We start from the raw sequence: 19,953 nt of genomic DNA, 5'->3' as shown, positions 1-19,953 counted from the left end.
TTCTGTTGATTGAGTGCCACACCGAGTTACAGGAATATTCAGTTGAGAATACGGTGGAATGAAAAACGTCGAAAAACTTGGTGAAATTTTGGCCAGTAAGAATATTTTCAGTCTTTGTATTCGATAACAGCCGAGAATTCAATTTACCCCCCGACTCTGGTGAGCGCGTACGTAAACAGGTGAATTGCTGTTGAAAAATTCCAATTATCCCGGCTGTTCTCAGCAGACAGAGGGCGAAAGAGCGGGAGAGGAATAGAGCAAAGATTAAATCCCCCAGCACTACCGCGAAATTAGAGATTAAAGCGTTAACGAGTTTCGGCGGGTAGACGACAGTTCACGCGCGTGTACCGCGAACAAATCCTGTTCGGTCCTCACTTAGCACACCTCTTGCACTCTATCGAAGAACGAAATACAGCATTCTCACCTGTCCTCAGCAGTGAGCAGAGCAGCAATAGCGTGAGCCACATTTTGTTTGAACACCGTCCACACCTGGAGCACGATTCCTCGATCGAAGCAACACTCCTCGCCTGTAACCTGGATCCTCTCATCGTAGCTACCGCATTTGACGATGGGACCTCCTCTTCGTACGCACCGATCCTCCCCATACAAACACCACCGACCCACTTCACCGAAGGACCGCTAACAGAGAGCCCAGCAGTCGGAGGATCTTGGTCCCGAGTTTAAACAGAACTCTTTCGTCGGAAATGGCCTGGAGGAGTATGCCTATTTTGCATTTCTCTAGGTTAACCAAGGTTCTCCTCTCAACCCTTTGAATCCCTCGTCCAGGAACGGTTAGACAGAGTCGCTTAACGTCCGTATTCTTGCGGGAAACTTTCAGGGTCTCCTCGCCTCATTAGCCTGCCCTTTCACCGAGATCCTTCCGGGCCATCCAGCAACGAGTTTAATCAGCAAATCTGCCGATCAAACCGTCCACCCTTCATTCGTCCAGTTCCTTCGCGACTAATTAGCACGGGAAATTAATTATCTCCTGCGCGGAGGATGTCATCCGGCCTCCCCAACTATCTAGATCTTCCCTCGGAGACGTCCGATAATTCGACGTTGATTCGCCGCGTTTCCCGAACCGCTTCTTCCGCCCCGTATCCGTTCTCCAATTATCGAACCTCGAGCGGCTCTTCTGGCCACTTGGGGATCTACTTTCGATCCAGCGCGACAGACAGCACCCGTTGCTCTCTGTGCAACCAATTCGCGACACAGCCACGTGCACTTCCCCGCACGGCACGTGACGTTACTTCCGCGATACCCAGCCGTCGATCACGACACCTCTTAATCCCGAACGCGCCGCACACGCACCAGCGATCTACGGAGTCCGCGGAGAATATCCAGCGAGGGTACCTAACCGTCGAACTCACTCCGCCGTGTCGATCGCGCTCGATACGTCGATCCACGGCGGCTCGACGAACATCCCTCCGGTGTTGGCCATCGTATCACACTCGCGGGAAGGGATCTATCACAACCACTCGTCACTGGGGGATCGCGTAGCGAATAGGATTGGTATTCCCACGTTTCGAAACGTCCACGTGTCACTTTAAAGGACTCCCCGTCCCGAAATGAGCGCGGCGCCGTTTCGAAAGTTTTCACGCGACGATTTTCCACGACGATTTTCCGCGACAGCGTCGTTGACAGCCGCCGGGAACCTTTTCCATCGAGAGTTCGTAGTTGACAGAAAGCCTTGGCGGGAGCTGCACGACGAATAAGGTGCCACTCCCACCCGCGCATGCTCCTCCACTCTGGGATCGTCGTGCCCTCTCCGTCGCTCGCGCCCTTTCTCTCCGTTCCCCATTAACGTTCGCTCGCTCTCGGCGTTATTTCTCTCCTTACCTCGCCCTTCGCGCCGTCATCGCCCCCCTCCCTCCTGCCCCTCCACCCGTCCCCTGTCGTGTGCCCGTTCCTTGCCTCGTCCGAACGCGTTTCTACCTTGTCCTGAACGCGCCTAGTCAACCGAAGGCACGTGCTCCGCGGTCTGGCTGATCCGCGGAGTAATTAACGCGAGTATCGGTTGGGAATCGGGTTCGTTCCGTCGAATCTCCAGTTTCATAATGCTGCAGAGCATGAAGCCCCTTTGGGCAGATGTGGAGGAACTGATAGGAGTTCGGGGTATCAGTTTCGGGTGTAACTGCTGAGTGGAGGGGTGGGGGAACCCAGACTCAGGATAAGCTAATTTACTGTTGTACACGATCCTACAGCTTTTTTGATCCACTAATCGACTTTTCAACTCTTGACTTTGATGGGCATCCCGCGGGCACATGGCACGGGTTCACCGCTGACGACACTGACGACTCCTGGTGATGCTCTATCGAACTCCACCTAGGATTAAACAGAAAGTACTTAACACTATTCAATTTTCTTTCATAGTATTGTATTAACTTATTAACAGTAAACCTACCGACATTTATTTCTGTCTGTTTCTACCGTGATCTACCGTGTACTATTTCTGAGGGTTCCTATACACCCCAAACATTACGCTACATTCCCTTTAACATGGAATTCATCCTTACAATACAAGACAAGAATTATACGAGCAGTATCCACCCTTTCCTTAGGGTACACTAAATCATACCGGAATTGTATGGATGTCTAAATAATGATAATATCGACTTTATTGCATCGTGTACAAACGGGCGTTGCATTAATTACCGTTACAGCACCTGTTTCTAATTCAAATGAATGGTAAGCTTAAAGCTGACAGGGAAAGATTTCCGACTTGGAAACTCGAAAAGCTTCGAAACTTGGGGAATATATAGGTGCCTAAGTTTATACGTAGGTGGCGATATGTTCTGCGAATATAAGTAAGAACAGACTGAACTCAACTGTTACTTCTAGAGCAATAATTTTCTAACTCTTTTCATCGTGAAAATTCACGGTCTCCCGTAAGCGGTGTCGAATTTCTCAATTGTTATTTTAAATCCCCTGCTAACCTAGGATTCGTGCCGCGTTTCCTCGGGTATTATTTCATAGATACGATCCACTGGCACGGATACAAATTACTATCGATTGGGCCAAGGAATTAAACATACAGTCCGGACGATTAATCAAGTCACGTAGGAACACGAAGTCGATAATCTGTAATAGAACATGTAACGGATACTGGCGTTGTCTAATCCGACCTATCTGGCCGCTGATCATTCGAAGAACACTGATGATTCTACCGTAACCATTTTTACATCGATGGCTAGTTCATAAATTCCCACGAACGGGTTTTTCCGTCGACTAACCGCAAATGTACACGAGTAGTACGGCGTAATAACATACCAACGGAAAGCAATTAAAATGAAATATTCACACGGGGACGTTCAGCCTTTTAATATGTTTATTTCCGCGGGCCATGACGAGAAGCTTAAATAACGACCCGATGAAACGCCGATTTTAATTACGTCAGCACGCAACGCTGTTGATATTGTACATATCGTAGCTAGTGCCACGCCACTTCGCCATCCGGTCATCTGCGGCCACTGGACGAGGCTAATTGAAAAATTCTCTCGTCCTGTAGTCTTTTGAAGGTAAACGACATTAGCCGTCTTTCTCTCGGAGCGGAAATTCTGAGAAGAAAAACTCGGGAGGAACTTTCAGAGTTTCGACGACGAGGTAACGGGGTTAACTCTAGGGACGCATCGTCATTTGCCGGTCGAGTCCGCTAATGCATCCACTCTTTGCGTCAAGGCGAACCGTCGGGCGAGATTTATGCGGTGGCTACTTTTGTATCGAACCATTCTACGCTGCAAACAGCTGCGGAAGTGAAGAATACGTAAAGAAAATTAAGGTTTATTCAACGTATCGAGGAATAAAATAGTCTCCTCGGGTATATTTCAACTTAAAAAATCACCTTTCCATTTAAGAGGATGGCCGATGTTTTTCCTTGTCTGCGGCACCCCCGAGGGGCGAGAGTAGTGCCCTATGTATCATACAAAAGACCTCGTATATCATAGATCAGGGCAACGTGGGAACGTGCGAGAAAAGGATTCGATACGTAGCCCTCTGGTGGCGAGCGTCGGAACTGCTGTCCATGCAATTCACAGAGAGGATGTTTAATTCATCATTAAGCAACCATTAAATAACCGCGAATAATAATTCGCAGACGCGTAGATTACAAACGTTTCCAGCTGAACACTCATTGGCTAACTGGAAATCGTGTTCCACTTAACATAGACGGCAAATGCGGTGGAATTATTAATGGGGAACGTGACGTTAACGACGTGATGAATAACGTTGATAGAGCCTGTCCATCTGAAACGGGACATTTTTACGACAGGTCAAAGGCTATTACCGATTACTCGAAAGAGGATCGTTTCCCGGGCTATCCATCTCCTTTCCCTTTGTTTTTATTCCGATCGCTATTTGCGGGACAACACGCGTACGCTCTCTGTTTTCACGGAAGCACGAAGTGCTAAAAAGAGGCAAAAATACGAATGGTAAAAAGTGAGCCCCCGGTAACGTTGTTGCAAAACTTTCCTAGTATTAGTTTAAAAGGTTTCAAGTTGGCCTGCTTAACCCTTTAACTGCGGGGCGACTTTTGCTGGAAATTCTGAGGGACATAGAGATGTGAGTTTAAAAAAAATATCAGCTTATAGAGAATGTCGAAAGGAAATTTTTCTTGTACGAACAGTTTATTCGTACGACGTTTAGTTTCAGAGATAAAAATTGAAAACTTAGAAGACCTTTTTCCTGAAATTCAGTTTTTGCGAACGAACTTCAAACTTTTCAATTTTCATTTTCAAAACTAAGCGTCCTATGAATAAACTGTAAATACAAAAAACATTTCTCTGAGCCCATATCTCGAGGGCGTATATATACGTCCTTCGCGATCAAAGGGTTAAAGATATTTTTGTTCTACCTCTGAAACCGTCCATTCTCGTGCATTCTCCATTCTACCGATATACATCCTTTCCGGTATATTCAATATTAGTAGAGAAAATGACGGGAAATGAAGGGAATTGTCGCGGTCTGTCGTCGATTATGTAACACGAAGGAAGCACGCGTTCAAGGTGGTGAATTAAATAAGCCCGTTCTCAGAATACGTGGCCGCACACTTGAATATCGATTAAACGTCGATTAATATTCATCGTCGGAGCGAATTGTTCACGTGGTGCGTCGGCGCCGCGTTGAATTTAAAATCAATGATTATAAATTAAGTCGTTCGATTCCGGGAGAGCCCGTGCAGTCAGGATCGATTCGACTGGGATTAAATCGATGGGAGCAGCCTCCCGCCCCTGTTTGTGAAACCAGAAACGGTATAGCCTCTACAACTTTAAGACGATCCCGGAGGACGTATCGCCAAAGTCTACGACCTGACTATCGGATGACAGCCGACGCCCTTTAAAAGGGGACTACCGAATGCAAATACAAATCATACGTGGCTGCGGAGTTTTAAAAAGAAATTTGGTACCGTGTCAAGAAGAATCGCAAGATTTATCGCCGGGATTGCGTGAGAAAGAGAGGAAGATTTAAAGTCTCGTTGCAATACATTTCTGCTTGAAGCGGGACCGTATATTCCACGGAATGGACCTGCTAATGCGTTCAATTCGGATCAAAATGGCGTTAGTCTCAAAATACATTCTGAAAAATCCTCATAATTTACTGCGCCGAATGTACTCTGAGGTAAAGCATTTTACAATCGAAGCATTTTGTTATTGAAGCTTCCTAGGGGTAAAGAATTCTGCTATTGAAGCAGTTAGGCGGATTATTGGTAATGTCGTTTCTGCGAATCTTAATACTTATTTATCATTCATCAGCTCATTGATTTTCATCTTGAAAATCTGCACACTAGATGGCAAAAGGTTGTCGATAACAAGAACGATTATTTGATTTAAAATAAAAACATATAAATTTATTTGTTCGAATTTACCGCAAAAGAAACAACATTATTTTCTGGTCCCTCTAATATTTTACTACCGGAATTACTGCCGTCATCGCCGCTCTGTAATTAAGTATTCATTTTGCGAACTATTGTGCGCTCGAAAGAGTGGCAATTACTTGCCATGTCGCGTTAAAATACAGTATTACGAGCGGTATTTATTAACTATCGTTCCATGCAGGACAACAATGACCACGAGATAATTCGGATAACAATATGATAATGGCGTATATTACGTTACGTCAGCGTTATAAAGTGAATCCGTGTATAGCATTCGCGGCATTAACACTCGCCCCGCATTTTCTAGACCTATTGTTGCCCCTCGCGATCGGTGCTTCAAAGAAGCACTTTACATATCCATGCTTTTGACTCTTTAAACGCGGTACGTGCTTGTATTCCGTTCCACTTTCGTGGAAAGGAACGAAGGAAACATTTTTGAAACTATTCGACCTATTTCTATTAAGTTGTTTTTCTTTTCGACCGAAGTGTAAACAGTACCTCGGAATTTATTTTAAGCGGGGGATGATTCGAAGCTCTTTTCTCATTGATATGGAATATATTTGAAATATATTAGTAGCTACCAGTAACATAAGTAAATTGCACTTCGCGTTAGGTCGCTAGAGGGCGTCACGTAACAAATATGGCCACGAAAGGGCTAGATGTTTAATTTGTTGTCGAGTGAATGATTCAGATCGAACGAGGTCGTGTTTAGTTATAAATAAATTTATTTGGTTTTTAGCAAGGTGCGAAAAGTCATATAAGAGTTTTAAAAGAGCATAAAATAGATACAAAAAATAGTTCCATTGCGTCTGCAAAATGAACGTGATTATATTCAAGACAAGAACAAAAAGCAGGTTCAATTACAAACCAATGAGAATATAACAATGCAAACACGGATCATGATTTAACAAAAGTTGAGAGGGGCAATACACTCGTACCTCCGATTCGGTTTCGATCGTTATTGTAACCAATTTCTAGTTTGATATTAAATCCATCAACATGCGTGAGCACACGCACGGATTTAGCGAATTAATTAAATTAAATATATTTATTGCGTCGGCGATTTCGCGTCGATAAAAGTTCAAACCTTTCGTGTAACTATAATTTACCATCTTAAAGTGAATCAATTATATTTTAATCGAGCACGGGACACGAGCCACTCTGTGTAATAGTCCGAGGGTATAAAATGAGAGATAAACCCCAGAACTATTTCGACGCGTGGAGTTTACAATGGAAGCACCATGAAAAAAAAGGGAACAATTCGTGTTAAAGTGGCCTGCATTTGTCTCCTGCCAGGATTGCTCGCCGAAGTCGCTTACCAAACGCGAATTTTTTCTCTCTGGCGGAAAAAGACGCCCTCGTAGAACCCTCTGAGCGAGATTCGAGCAGTCGTTTTCCTGGCCACTGTCAGCGGATAGTTATCACGCCAGGGACACACAAAAGTGTCACGGTGTCGAGGAGGTTTTAAGGTTCTGTGAGTGATCCGACTCGTCCCTCGAGCTCGTTTATTCGGATCGACTCTGTCCACCGAGTTGACCCGATTGGAATCGCTCTGGCATTCCGGCATTCGATCTCATCCCCGTCTGTTCGTCGTTCGGGGATCATCGTTGCGGACCCGTGAAACCTGGTTTCAGACGGGCGAATCTTGGCTGATCCAAGAAGCTCTACGCGGCTAATGGAAGTCGTAAGAGAAATCAATCTGTGTTCAATTATTCCTGTCTGTATGACGAAAACGATCACGATAACTTTACGGCGCCACGACAGTGCAACATAGGCCATGTTGCCTAAATACACTATGAACTAACTGTGGTCCGTGGTTTCATATACTATAGATGCACTTTTGCGTCCCCAGACGGCTACTGACCGGCGTAGATTTTGTTGTTTTTCTCTGTTCGGCGTGGCTGACGCGCAGCACGACGAGACGAGTCATCAGAAATATCGATTGAAATATCTGAGTTACGGAAAACAAAGGCAACCACCGACTGGTTCACGAAGGAACACGCGGTCGAATGCGCACGACATAAAATAGATGGTATTCCACACGGGTGAAACCGCAGGGCACAGCTAGTACAATATAAAAATGATATGTTTGTTGAGAGTAATATATGGAATAATAGCATAATGCATCAAGATACAACGAAATACTACATATCGCAAGATAGCTCAATACTGGAAAATACGACAAAATACAGTAAAACTACAGTGTACAATATAATATTGAATATTCGTGTTAGAGCGTAACGGCCTAGCCCAGTCGACTCCTATATTGAAATAAAGGATGGTCGCAAAAATATGGACATAGATCCCACGCGAAGATCACCGTATAGCCAGTTGAAGTTCAATGGCCACCATCGGTCGACTAATTTCTACAGGAATATTTGCCGTCGTCGCCGTGCGTCAACGTGCCTCGAGTTTATGCCGATAATCGAGCGTAGTTTCCACGTCGTCGAAATTCGACACGGCCCTCGAAATTTCGCGTTGCTCGAAACCGTCCCCATTTCCGAAAATGCGAAAAGTGCCTTAGCGGATCGCGGAACTGTTGAGTAAATCCCTCCCCGTCACTTTGGCGCAAATTGTTATTTACCGAGCGGTATAGTTTGGCCGAAGCTTGCGCCGCACCTGCAAGAACCGATGGATCTTTAAGCCCGTATCCTTCTTCCGCGTTCGTCGAAATACCCAACAGCAAGCTGAGGTACCATTACGCCAAGTTTCAGATTGTGACGATTTCAAGACGGTGGAATACACAGCACAAAGCAAATCGTTCTGCAACCGACGATGTTTGCCACATTTTCCAAAAATAAATCGAAATTGTGTAAACAACTTCTTCTTTGTTTTTGAGAAAATCCAATTTGAAGTCCCTTTGGTCGGGCACGTGCGCTTCAGTGGTTCTCAATTTCCATCATCGTTACGTTGCCATGCAACGCAAATCCAACGTCGCGTTTATAGATCGTATTTGTCGAATTTCTGACACTATTTAAAGTAATTATTAACAATATTTGATTAAACAATGATGGAAAATATGATTTTGCTGTAATATCAATGTTCTACGAATTCTTGCTTCGATTTATTCAGCGGTCACACGGATGAACCGACGATCTGTTATTCTCTCTACATCTACTCCTCTTTTGACAAGTATGAAAGCATGTTACATCTCTGCAATCCTTCACTCTGCCCGGATTCTTCGAGGGATAAGGGGCTTTTGGTCAAGGGTGGGCCAAGGATGGGCAAGAGTGACCACAGGTGACCTCTGGCCATTGGAAGAATGAAAGTTGGAGAACGAAAAAGAGACAAATAGAGCCCGTGCCGTTTTATTTTCTCGAAACTGTCCGACTCACGTACTTGCTTTTGTAGATCTGTATGCGTTAGTGGTGGGGATTGAAACATAGACGGCGCGTCGACACGGGAATCCGCGGGCGAAATCTGGCATCTCCGCTGTTGCATTCGTTCGATCTCCTCAGAGTTGCACTGTTAACTACTAATCGATAGAATGGGGACTTCCGTCCGCACTTCAGTAGTGGTTACTTCGGAAAAAACGCGCGCCTCCGCAAGCCGCGCTCGGTTGCTCGCGGATCCGTCGTAAAAAGCTTTCTGTTTGTCACAGAAACAGCGGGCAGGCATCGTTTCGAGGGATTTCGAAAGTTTCCAGCATTTTTTTGGCTCGTTTGTTCAGACCCAGCGTCCAGTTTAATGCCGAGTTTTCCCATTTGAAAGTTTCCGTGGCGGTTGAAACTGCCATCAGCGTTGGCTCGATTTTTATCGGCCGTAGTTTGTCGGTAACGACCGCACGCATGGATTTTCGTTGAGGAATCGTTGAATGATCGCTTCCGATTTGCCGTTCGTTGTGTCGCGTCCCGATTACCCAAACCCAGAAGAAACACACCCCGCCGGCTGATCGATAAAGCTCTGGTCGAAGTTTCATTAAAATACGACGGCAATGGCATTTGCACTGCTTGCTGCGACGAACAGGCTTGTACGAATTAGCGGAGACGAAAATTGTTAAAAGCCGAAGCAACCAGCGGATGATGGGTCATATGCGTTCGAAGCGACTCACTGTCCGCGCGTTTCTTACAAGCACTCGGTCCCGCCTACGTTCATATATAAGCCCTTCCCAGCATTTTTCATTTTTTTCTACAAAAGTAATAAAGATCATCGTCAAAGAAAGCATATCAATTAACGAGTCCCCTTAAGCCAGAAGAGGTTGGACAATGGACAATGCGCCTTCAAATTCTTATCATCCGGCGTCGGACTACGCGGCTGTAAGTAGCCTGACTAGTTGACTATCCGTCTACAGGGATGCATGGCTTACGTCGAGCATCTATTAAGCTCTTGACCTAGCCATAAATCTTTAGAAGGCGAAACAGCGTCCAGCTATCTGGGGCTCAAAACGCCCTGAAGGTACGTCAACGTTGACATATCCAAACGATGAGGATTCACGACCACTTGACGACATTTGATTGAGGACTTCTCCCAGCAATACAATTGTGTAAATGTTCTATCAATTTACCTGAAAGATATAGTCCCTCGGGAACGTTTCAATCTCCATCCGCGGTGCAAATATCTCGCAATAACCGATAGGAGGATCCCAACAATGTTTCACACGATATTGATCACTCGTGTACCTGCAGCAGAAAGGTGGAACAAAGCTGCATACGATTGCGCGGTACGCACGAACGTCCATTAGCATAAATCGTAACCGGGAAACGACTAAAGCTACAATCACGTCCTGTTTTCTAATTACGAAAACATATCTGGCCATAACGGCAGCATGGATCGTTATGAATCTTACTGGCGTCCGATTCGTCCGGCCGGAACACAAATAACGAGTGCTCGTACACGAATCGCTCGGTATTAATTTACGAGCAGGTCGCGATCGACAAACAGCCTGAAAGCTACACGAGCAAGCAGGATGCCCACTGTTATGCCAGCGGCCGGAGGTTTTTTCGAAATCTCCGCCACAAGCCCGTTTAAACGGTCGGACAAACTGCGAAACATTCGGAGGAAAATGTTATTCGAACGACCAGGCGGTTTGGCCGCGGGGTAATGCGGCCTGTTGTATTATACACGTTTACGCGTGACCTGTACCTCCGCTCTCGTCGCCCGTGGTCGGTTTACACCAGCCACGTGTCATGGCACCCTTGCGAGCGTCAACGTTGTGAGCGTGCCAGTCTCTACGTCAGTGTCAAGCACACACGCTGTTGCACCTCTCGATCCGCCTGTCACTGGACTGAACCAGACAGTTTGAGGAAGATTGTGGCGAGGATCACGCGTGTCAGGTTCCTTTTACCGTAAGAAGATAAGAGAGATAGAATTGCACCACGACAGCCCTGTGAGTAACAAAGCTGAAGTTTATAGCGTTGCCATATGTAGAAAGTAGCTTCTATCCGCAGAGTGGGGGTGGCCTTCAGCGCCCAACGCGCCTTCGATTTTATTCAAACTCAACTTCGCCCTACCAATCCAACGTGCAAGTATGCTTTGCGGAAACATTGCGGTTCTTATTAGAGGATACCAGCACGTAAATCCTGCGTGAACTCGATCCATATCTCTCTTGTAGGAATTTACGATACCTGAATTGCCATTGAGAGTACTGTATGCTACGCGGTTGCCTCGCAGAATGGATGTAGGATTAGACTTGCGGAGTTCGTGAGCAGCTAAAGGATTAGAATCTGCCTGCTGATTTCCAATAATTCTCCGTTTAGTGTCAAAGTCGAACTTAAACCAAGGACAACAAATCCTCAACAGAGACTGTAACGGCTAACAAGCTTTGCCGTTGGTTTGGGTTAGCTAGACGTAGTCTGTGGCCGTCCGAGCTTGACAGTTTTCACTTCGAACAGAAGTCCACCGCAGTTAGTGACTATTGCTTCATTTCCTCGTGATGAATAATCGATGAATACCGAAGGTTGTCTCGAGACCCCAAGGCTTTACTCTTTATAAATAACTCATTCAATTTCGCTTGAATCTTCATTCAGTCTCTATTAATAACTCACCGAGCCGACTATGGATTCAGTATAACGATACGCCGCCGACTAAAAGTAAGGAAAGGAAATCCAATTAAACACATGCTGGAGTCTGTCTCATATTGACCTAAGAGTTCTAACGCAATCAGTCTGTAAAGCGGTCGAATGCAAGGGCCTCCGAACCTATATTTGATACATATATGGGTACATAGAGGTTCGGACGCAGACATTGACTCGCCAAGCAATTGAACGATTTTCCACCGAGTCGGTCTAACACCAGCTGTAAACATCGATGAAAATTATCGTTATTAATTGTAGGGCAGCTTCGTCAGAGACAAATATTTGGCGGCTCCAACAATTGCTGATTACTATCCCTAGCCAAACAAGGACGAGCGCCCTTCGAGAAGATGGATAAGATTTATACCGTGGGGCGAGAGATGTCTCGAAGTAATTAATACGAAATTGGATTGAAGGCAACGCGCTCTTACGCGAGAAAAAGGAAATATATCTACACTTCTCGCTGTCGGTGAATTGCTACTCGAGTTGTCCTACTAACAGAGCGAACAGAAATTAAAGAGGAAGTGTTTTGAATATCATGTAATTATGAAGTGAATTCGTGATGGAAATGCCCAGGGCGAAGCTAGTGTTTTGACAGTGGAGCAGTGACTAGCGTAGCTGACTACCACGCTTGAGAGCCCTGGGTTCGAATCCCCGGGCGTCCGTCCCGATTTTTCATGGTTGGATTAGGACCGAATATGAATACAAGCATCGAAAACCCTATATGGCATAAGATAAGCAATGAAAAAAGAAAAAACAATAAAAAGAGAAAGAGCAATTGGAAAGAGCAAACACATAGTGGCGAAATATGGGACTTCAGTTCCCATTCACCTTGAAATAAACAAAGTCAAAGACAAAAGAGATACCAGTGCCGCGTGGGTAGCACAAATGGTACTAAAGAGAGGTTAGTTACAACGCAGTCCACTGGCGGCGCTGCCTGTCCGGTGCTCTTCGAGAGGAATGTTGTATTTCTTTTAAACCAGAGTTACTTCTTTTACTTCGTGTAAATTAGGACGCAATGATTACAAAACGATGTACCTGGAGCTTCATTGGAACAATAGTACTGCAGCGGCTAGTCGATGGATTTCGAGAAGCTTTGCCAGGACTAGTTTATGCCAGGGGGTGGAAGACAAGCACGAAGGGGTGTGTCGGGAAGTGGGATGGCGGTGGCGGTTATTGAATTATTAATTAAGTCGGTTAATTAATAAACGATAGGCCACAGGCCCCGGCAGTCAGCCAACCCTCGCAAGCTTGCACCTACTCATTTTACGTGGCGCGCGATGCTGGCGCGGTGATCGTCACAGCCGGCACGTTTCCAGCCTTTGTGTTCGGCCTGACTTCATATATCTTCTATATTAGACAGCAGCCAAACCTGACTTTCTCTCCCGCGTGCCTTTCCATTCTTCTCGGCTCCGGCTATCTCCTTCGTTATTTATTTTATTGTATTTTTTCCCGTCTCCCTGGCCACTATTCGTTCGCTCTGCACCTGTATATTTTCATTCGCCCCCGAGAAAATTAATGTTCCCCGGTACACGAGTTTCCCTTTCTTCTCGAGCGTCTTCACGAGAAATTATTAAGCGTCGTTGCGTCGCGGGGCGTCTCTAGTATGATTTGTTCATGTTTTTTTTTTTTTTTTTTTTTTTTTTTTACGGTTACCTGCAAAGAAGGACAGTACTCCGGTTAAGAAAAATATCGCGACGATTTCTTTTTTCAAAGAAGCACAAGTTTCGAAACCAGCGCGGGCTTGTTGAATGAAAAAAGCTGACAGTCCGTAACAGACATTACTTGTTCATAGAAGAAAGGGATCTGTAATAAAATACCACATTAGTCGACTTAAAATATCGAACGCTAGAGGTGGCTAGCCTAGGGAACTCCGTTTCGCGTTACTATATCTCTCTGCAACGCGATATTTGCGGCCTCGTCATGTCAAGCGCCTGACAAGTTGTATCTACGTGCATTTACAGAGCCGAAACCTGCATAAAAAACATTTGAATCGATCATCGTGTCCAATTTATTTGCCCACGCTTTCGCGACTGCGGATACATACATGTCATTGCTGTTATTGCATTTCTACGAATCGCTGAATTTCGTTCATTGGCTGCTCAAATCCATTTCGTTTTGTGACATGACGGGTGAAAAAAAAATCTCTAAATGCCACTTGCGCGCTATGAAAATGCACAGTAAAACTGACGCACCGTAGTAGTTTATTAATGCGTCAGTAAACTTATTCAATTATTTACTTTTCTTTCATCGTGTTTATAATCAAATGAATTTGAACTTACTGGGACAAACAATATGGTCCCTTGTAAAAGCATAGAACGTGTTTACTCGTTGCACGTTATTAATCTCGATGGATTCGCGCTCGCAGCCCCTGTTGTTTATTGCTAAACACGCCGAGGAAAATAAATATCGCTGGATCGGAGGCCGGGCGACGCGTGATGCGACTGATTAATGACAAAGAGGACAGAATGAAATAGTGGCGAGAAGGGATGGCGAGTGCGTTTTTGCGTTTGATGGAATGATTATACAGAGCAAGGCAGCCATTAAGCTCACCTTGAACGGCTTGTGAATCATGCGTTTACATCGTCAGCTATATTTTCGAACTGATATCCATCGTATACGTTGACCTAATTTCCTCAGACCGGTCGACCCACAATCGTATACAAACAAAGTTTATCCATCGTGACTCACCAGCCCGCTGAAGCGGTCCCAGAAATCTTTATGGCATCCGCAAACTTTTCCGCAAGAACGCTTCTGAACTTCGTGACACAGCTTTATCGGGATGGCTTTTAATCATCGTGCCGCGCACCTTCCGGACACCCGTTAGATAAAACGTAGATCCGCGACAAACTCGCGCGGGGGCACGGAAAATGGCAGAAAATATCGCGCGACGTGATAAGCTGGAAGCACTCGTACGTCAAAAAAAAAAAAATACTATATGTCACTGGAGAACATAATATACCGAGTGGCCTCAATTTGAGTCGTGGAACTAGATTGTTATACGACCTTAAAAGAACTTGATGGAGTTTGATGTGACCAATGGGACTGGAAACTATCAACGCTCTATAAACACACCGTGCACATAAAATATTGAAGATGTTTTAAATAGTGGACAGAGGTCATGAGTTCCAGTTTCCGGAAAATCGCGTCACGAGTGGTTGAAGTGCGAAGACCATAACAGTAATGCGTGTATAGTTTGACAAGTCAGAAAAGATCCCTAGAGGGCGTGGTCTGCGCTTGGCGAAGTGGAGGGAAGGGAACCGACCAATGAGACGTACGTTCACCTTTTTTTTCTCCAAGGTGTATGGGGATATTTTCACTTGTTAAAAGAGCACGGGATCTCTGGTGTCGCATCATGCGTATCGAGCAACTAATCATCATATTGATCGAACTGTTGTAAATAAAATAACACGATCGGTCTGGCTGTACGTGAGGAAAAACGAAACGTAAATTCAGCAGGGACGACGAAAAGTACCGAAGCAAATATTGTCGTCGGATCGACGGTGGCTGAAAGAAATACAGAACCCGAGCGTGGGGTGGCGAACAGAGCGGAGAAAAAAAGTTTCAGCCCCCGAGAAACGAAGCCCGCGGGGCTGGCAGAGAATCGAATTACACGATATGGACCATAAAATAAATAAACGAATATTCATTCCACCCCTGCGATCTTCCTCCTTTTCCTCCAACAATTTCTTGCTCTTTTTTCCCGCCCGTCCCCTTTTCTACGTTCCGCGTCGTTGTGGGCGCGGTTCGATCGTAACTCGCGTTAATTGGCCCGCCGAATTAATGGACTCGTTGATCTTCGTTGGCTGGAACAACGCGTTTCGAGCGTTTCCCTCGAAGACGAGAGCGTAGGAACGCGCACTGACTGTCTCTAACTCACGACGGCCGTCCCTGTTCGTCCCTGACGGCACTGATAACGGATTATTGCTGTTCCTTTAATTGTCGAGTAGTTCGTCTTTGTTCAGGCAATAATTGTGTACGCGCGCGAGGGGATACGCCCGGAGGCTATTAAAAAACGGGACACAAATCCCTTGAATGTAGCGAGATAATTGTTGCAGATGGCCGGCTCGCACTTATTCTCCTCAAACAGAAGTAACTTTATGTTATAATAACTCTAGTGAACTTGTGTAGGTATAATAAGTATGATACTGTAAGGTTATAAAGCTTGCGATTTTCTGGTCTGACCACATACGGCCCTATACTACTTGCTCTACCTATACGTCCAATGCTACTGTCTGGTCTGACCACATATGGCCCTATACTACTTGCTTCACCTACATGCCTTATTCTACTGCCTTGTCCTACCACATACGATCATATACTACTTATACGGCCAATTAAAATTTAATTTTACAATCTTTACAAATTCTACGAGGCAAAATGCGCGAGTTAAAAATGAAATATAGATGAAAGATAAGGATATTGCCACTGCCGTACATCCTTCGAATTTCTCGCGTTTCCGTTCATCCAGGATTCACCCGGATATCTTCTTTTCCTTCCTTGTCCCGTGTATCCTCGCAACGAGTTATTCAAAGGCCGGATACGTTCGAAAGCGCTCGAGATTTTACCTCGATACCCCGATCTCTTCCGCTTTTTACCGTCTCCTTCCGGCTCGAACTGGATAACTCGAAGCTAGGTAACTTGAAAATCGAACATGGGAGCATCATCGATCTTTGCTCGCAATTTAATACTGCTTCCATATATCGAAAGAATACAGTTTAATCTACAATATTTAAGTTTAAGCAACAATTATTCCTTCGGACCAGGTCCGACAGATGTTTCAGCAATCTACGGCATATCATTCTTTAAGACAAACTCCTGCATGTTTGCTGAAGTATGCGATTACTCGCAACGTTTTGATCTTCGATCGAAAAACAAAGAATTCTTGATGCTATCCGTGTCGGGTAGATTTCCCTGTACATTTTCCAAGAACGTAATCCGAGAAAACAATCTGCCGGTATTAATCGGCACTCGGAAGTTCCGCGTTCCGTTCGGTTACGCCATCGTGATTGTGCACGGGAACTTGGGCAATTCGATCGGAACTAGGCCGGGCCACGTTTTCGGAAACAAGATTTACCCTAACTGTCGCAGCTGGGAAAAAATTCGTCGAATTGCGCGACTAGAAAAGAGAGTTGGAGAACTAGACAGGGAATTCGATTACAGTTTTTGCACCGGGGCTCGTAGCGATCCCCTCTGCGTTTTAGTTTCGCTTTCTGCCCCCGGAATAGGGAATACCTCCGACGAATTTCGATTATAGCGGCTACGCCGAGGGCTCCGTTGATGGGAGTGACTGGTGAACTTTTCGGTGAGCTGGGAGGAGCAAAGATGTTTAGATGTTTCTGTTGGATATTTAGCTAAATAAAACACGCAGGTTTCGAGTCTTCCTTGGTGTAATGTATCAGGTGATTTCTGCGAATCTCGATATATTTATCATTCATCAGCTCCTTGATTTTTATCGATATGGAATTAAATATTTGCACGAGACACTGCGATATTTCATCCGAAAATTAGGTTAACGAATCAGGAGTTGGATCAGCGAATACGGTTTTTCGCCGAAATACAACAGTTTTTTTTTTTATTTAGATAACTCTTGGTAGTATCTAAGCAAATTAGGTCTTCCTGAGACCAAGATAAATAAATTATACTTGGTGTATTGATTCATCGGGATCGCCTAATTTGGAAGTTCGACCACGTACGATAATATAGAGCACCTATGAATGGCTGCGTAATTGTTTCACCTGGGGAGCTCGCGGCGCCGCTGGGGATTGACCTGCGTTCGAGTATCGCGCACGTATCGCGGGTCTCCTCGTTTTTCATCCTCTGTTCCCGCGGCTCTGACCCGACTCGCTCTCCCCCGTCATCGGTCCATCTTGTATCCCCCGGGAAATTTTAAACGCGCTCGCTCCCACTTGGGGGCCAGAAGGAGCACGACGCCTCCACTGAAGGGAGAGAGACGGTGGCCAGGCAACGTTTTCCGTTTCACCTTCCGCATACTGATCAGCCGACGATACGGGGAGATCCTCGTCCTCGCGGAACTATGATACTGCCAGTCGAGAAGTAACGACTCTGTTTTCCACGCTGAATCGAGTTCAACCACGGCTCCTTGGTACGCCAGCTTACGGACGCTATTATTCCGGGGGCATTAAGGGTAGTATCCTGCCGGACCAACCTTGGCGCGTCACCCTCGAAGCATTTTAATGGCCCCATTGACGACCTTCGTGCCACGGTCCTAGGATCCAGAAGAAATCCACCGGCAATACCCGCCGAACATTTTGATGTTGCTCGGTCCATTGTGTATAATTTTGTTGGGTCATTTCGAAGGATCATCCGGCGAGTTGCTCGTCCACAGTCTCGACGACACTTCGGGGGGTTGAAGAAAGGACAGAAATGGGGGATACATACTTTTTCAGAGGTAGCGAGTCAATAACGAGTCGTGTATTCGTACATTTTCGATTTGTTGAATTTGACGGGTTTAACTTTGCAATTAACCCTTTCAGATCTGAATTATTTATTTTTCTCGTACGAATGTAATTTAATTTTTAGGTTCAATTTGGACTAAAATTAGTATGAAAAGAAAATTTTTTTAAATCCTGATAGTGTAGTTCTCGAGAAAAACTGGTCTTTCTTTGTGTGCGCAAATAAGGACATTCGTCCTAAACGATAGTGTCGGTTTTGTGTGCGGCAATTTTGTGTCCTCAATTGTGGACGCCAGGCCTGAAAGGGTTAATCTTACTGGAAGTCTTAAGGGCGCGGGAATCGTTATTGCGAAATTTCCAAACGAGTCTTTGAAACGTCGACTTCGATTGGTGGCAGCAGGGAACCGAGACGTAATTTCCGTGCTTTGTTTGCGCCTGCAGGTCGCGTATCGAGCGGGCCGATATCGAACTCCTCCAGCGTGATCACGAACAATTGCGGCAGCTTAAAGCAAACGCCTTTTGTCTCGCGAGGAAGGGACGAAAATGGAGGCCGCAAATTAATGGGCGCACGAGTGGAGTCTTCTGTAGTTCTTTCGGCGTCTTCCGCGGGGTTGCCAGGAAGCCTCGCAAAAAGCGGAAAAAAGTGTTAAACGCGTGGAAGTAGCTATAGTCGATGGAAGTAATGGCCCTCGGAAAAAGGAGGAAGCGGGGCTAAGGATCCACTAACGTCCAAAGGTCTACACGTTACCATATCTCTGGAACGTTAACATAGCTTTCCTCTAATCTATTATGCACTGCTAGGACGTTGTACTTTTACGCATCGTGGCTCCGTGAAACCTCCATCGACTGTGTAATTCCTGCCAAGTTCTCCTTCGTCCTCGTTAAACAAAAATAACTAGCGACCTGCAGTCATCGAGGGGATGGAAATTCTGTGTTTATTAATTTTCCAAGACCTCTTCTGAATTCTCAATGCTTCATTTTCAACATTTTCCCTTCGGATACCTCTCGGCGCTCCCGAAACCTTTTACATCTTTCGGAAACGTGAAAAACTACTCGAGAAATTTAATCCAATATTCACTCACTTGGAACTTTTCTATTACAGCAAGGAGGAGTTGTTAAGGATCGTTTCCATCGTCCGTTTACGTTCGACCGATGTTACGAGCACGTTCGGTGGCCTTCATAATAGCTCAATGAGAGAAATAGTTTGAGCCGGAGTTATGTGCTCGAGACTCGATCCTGGCGCGAAGGGCTTCCTCTTAAGAGGTTGGTTTTATGAGAATTTTTAGTGCGCGATTCGACAGTCCAGGCTGACGCTATGTATCATCTTATGGGGATGATAAATAAGAGAGCACTCACGTTGACGTCTCGTAAAATGTTTATATTTAGATTAACCTGGCGGAATTTTTTTTTTAAAGTGCCTTGGACGAATATTGCAGGGAGTGTTCGACGTTCAGCGTCTCGACGCAAACCGGAACGCTCTCTTAAAATGAATCTGTTGAATGTTTAGCTAAGTAAAACATGGTGGTTTTAAGTCTTTCTTGGTGTAATATATTTAAGAAACAAAATGAGATTGAAATGGAGGCATTTTACAAGAAAAGATGCGAGTGACGCGGTCCGTACACTGTCGGATTTCTACGAAAATTAAAAATACACGGAG

General features: G+C 45.3%; 1 protein-coding gene and 1 long non-coding RNA gene across 4 annotated transcripts in view; one reads left to right on the top strand and one right to left on the bottom strand.

Annotated features, from left to right (window-relative positions):
- LOC128879183 (uncharacterized) overlaps window positions 1-1,676 on the bottom strand; it is a 53,292-nt gene extending 51,616 nt beyond the window's left edge. Inside the window, exon 1 of the mRNA XM_054128099.1 lies at window positions 425-1,676. Within this exon, the coding sequence (XP_053984074.1) occupies window positions 425-605 (181 nt within the window). The 5' untranslated portion in view covers window positions 606-1,676. The remainder of the gene's footprint in view (window positions 1-424) is intronic.
- The window catches only part of LOC128879185 (uncharacterized), a 190,937-nt gene that overhangs the window by 135,464 nt on the left and 35,520 nt on the right, over window positions 1-19,953 (top strand). The window contains exon 4 of one of the 3 annotated variants that reach the window (XR_008457580.1): window positions 19,399-19,550. The exons of the other annotated variants lie outside the window; for them this stretch is intronic. This is a non-coding gene — a long non-coding RNA (uncharacterized LOC128879185). Of the gene's footprint in view, window positions 1-19,398; window positions 19,551-19,953 lie in introns of those variants that run through there. 3 annotated transcript variants of the gene reach the window in all.

Source organism: Hylaeus volcanicus, chromosome 7 (genome assembly GCF_026283585.1).
Source record: "Hylaeus volcanicus isolate JK05 chromosome 7, UHH_iyHylVolc1.0_haploid, whole genome shotgun sequence".
Lineage (NCBI taxonomy): Eukaryota > Metazoa > Arthropoda > Insecta > Hymenoptera > Colletidae > Hylaeus > Hylaeus volcanicus.
The sequence above is the reverse complement of the archived record's forward strand: the minus strand, read 5'-3'. Positions and strand labels throughout refer to the sequence as shown.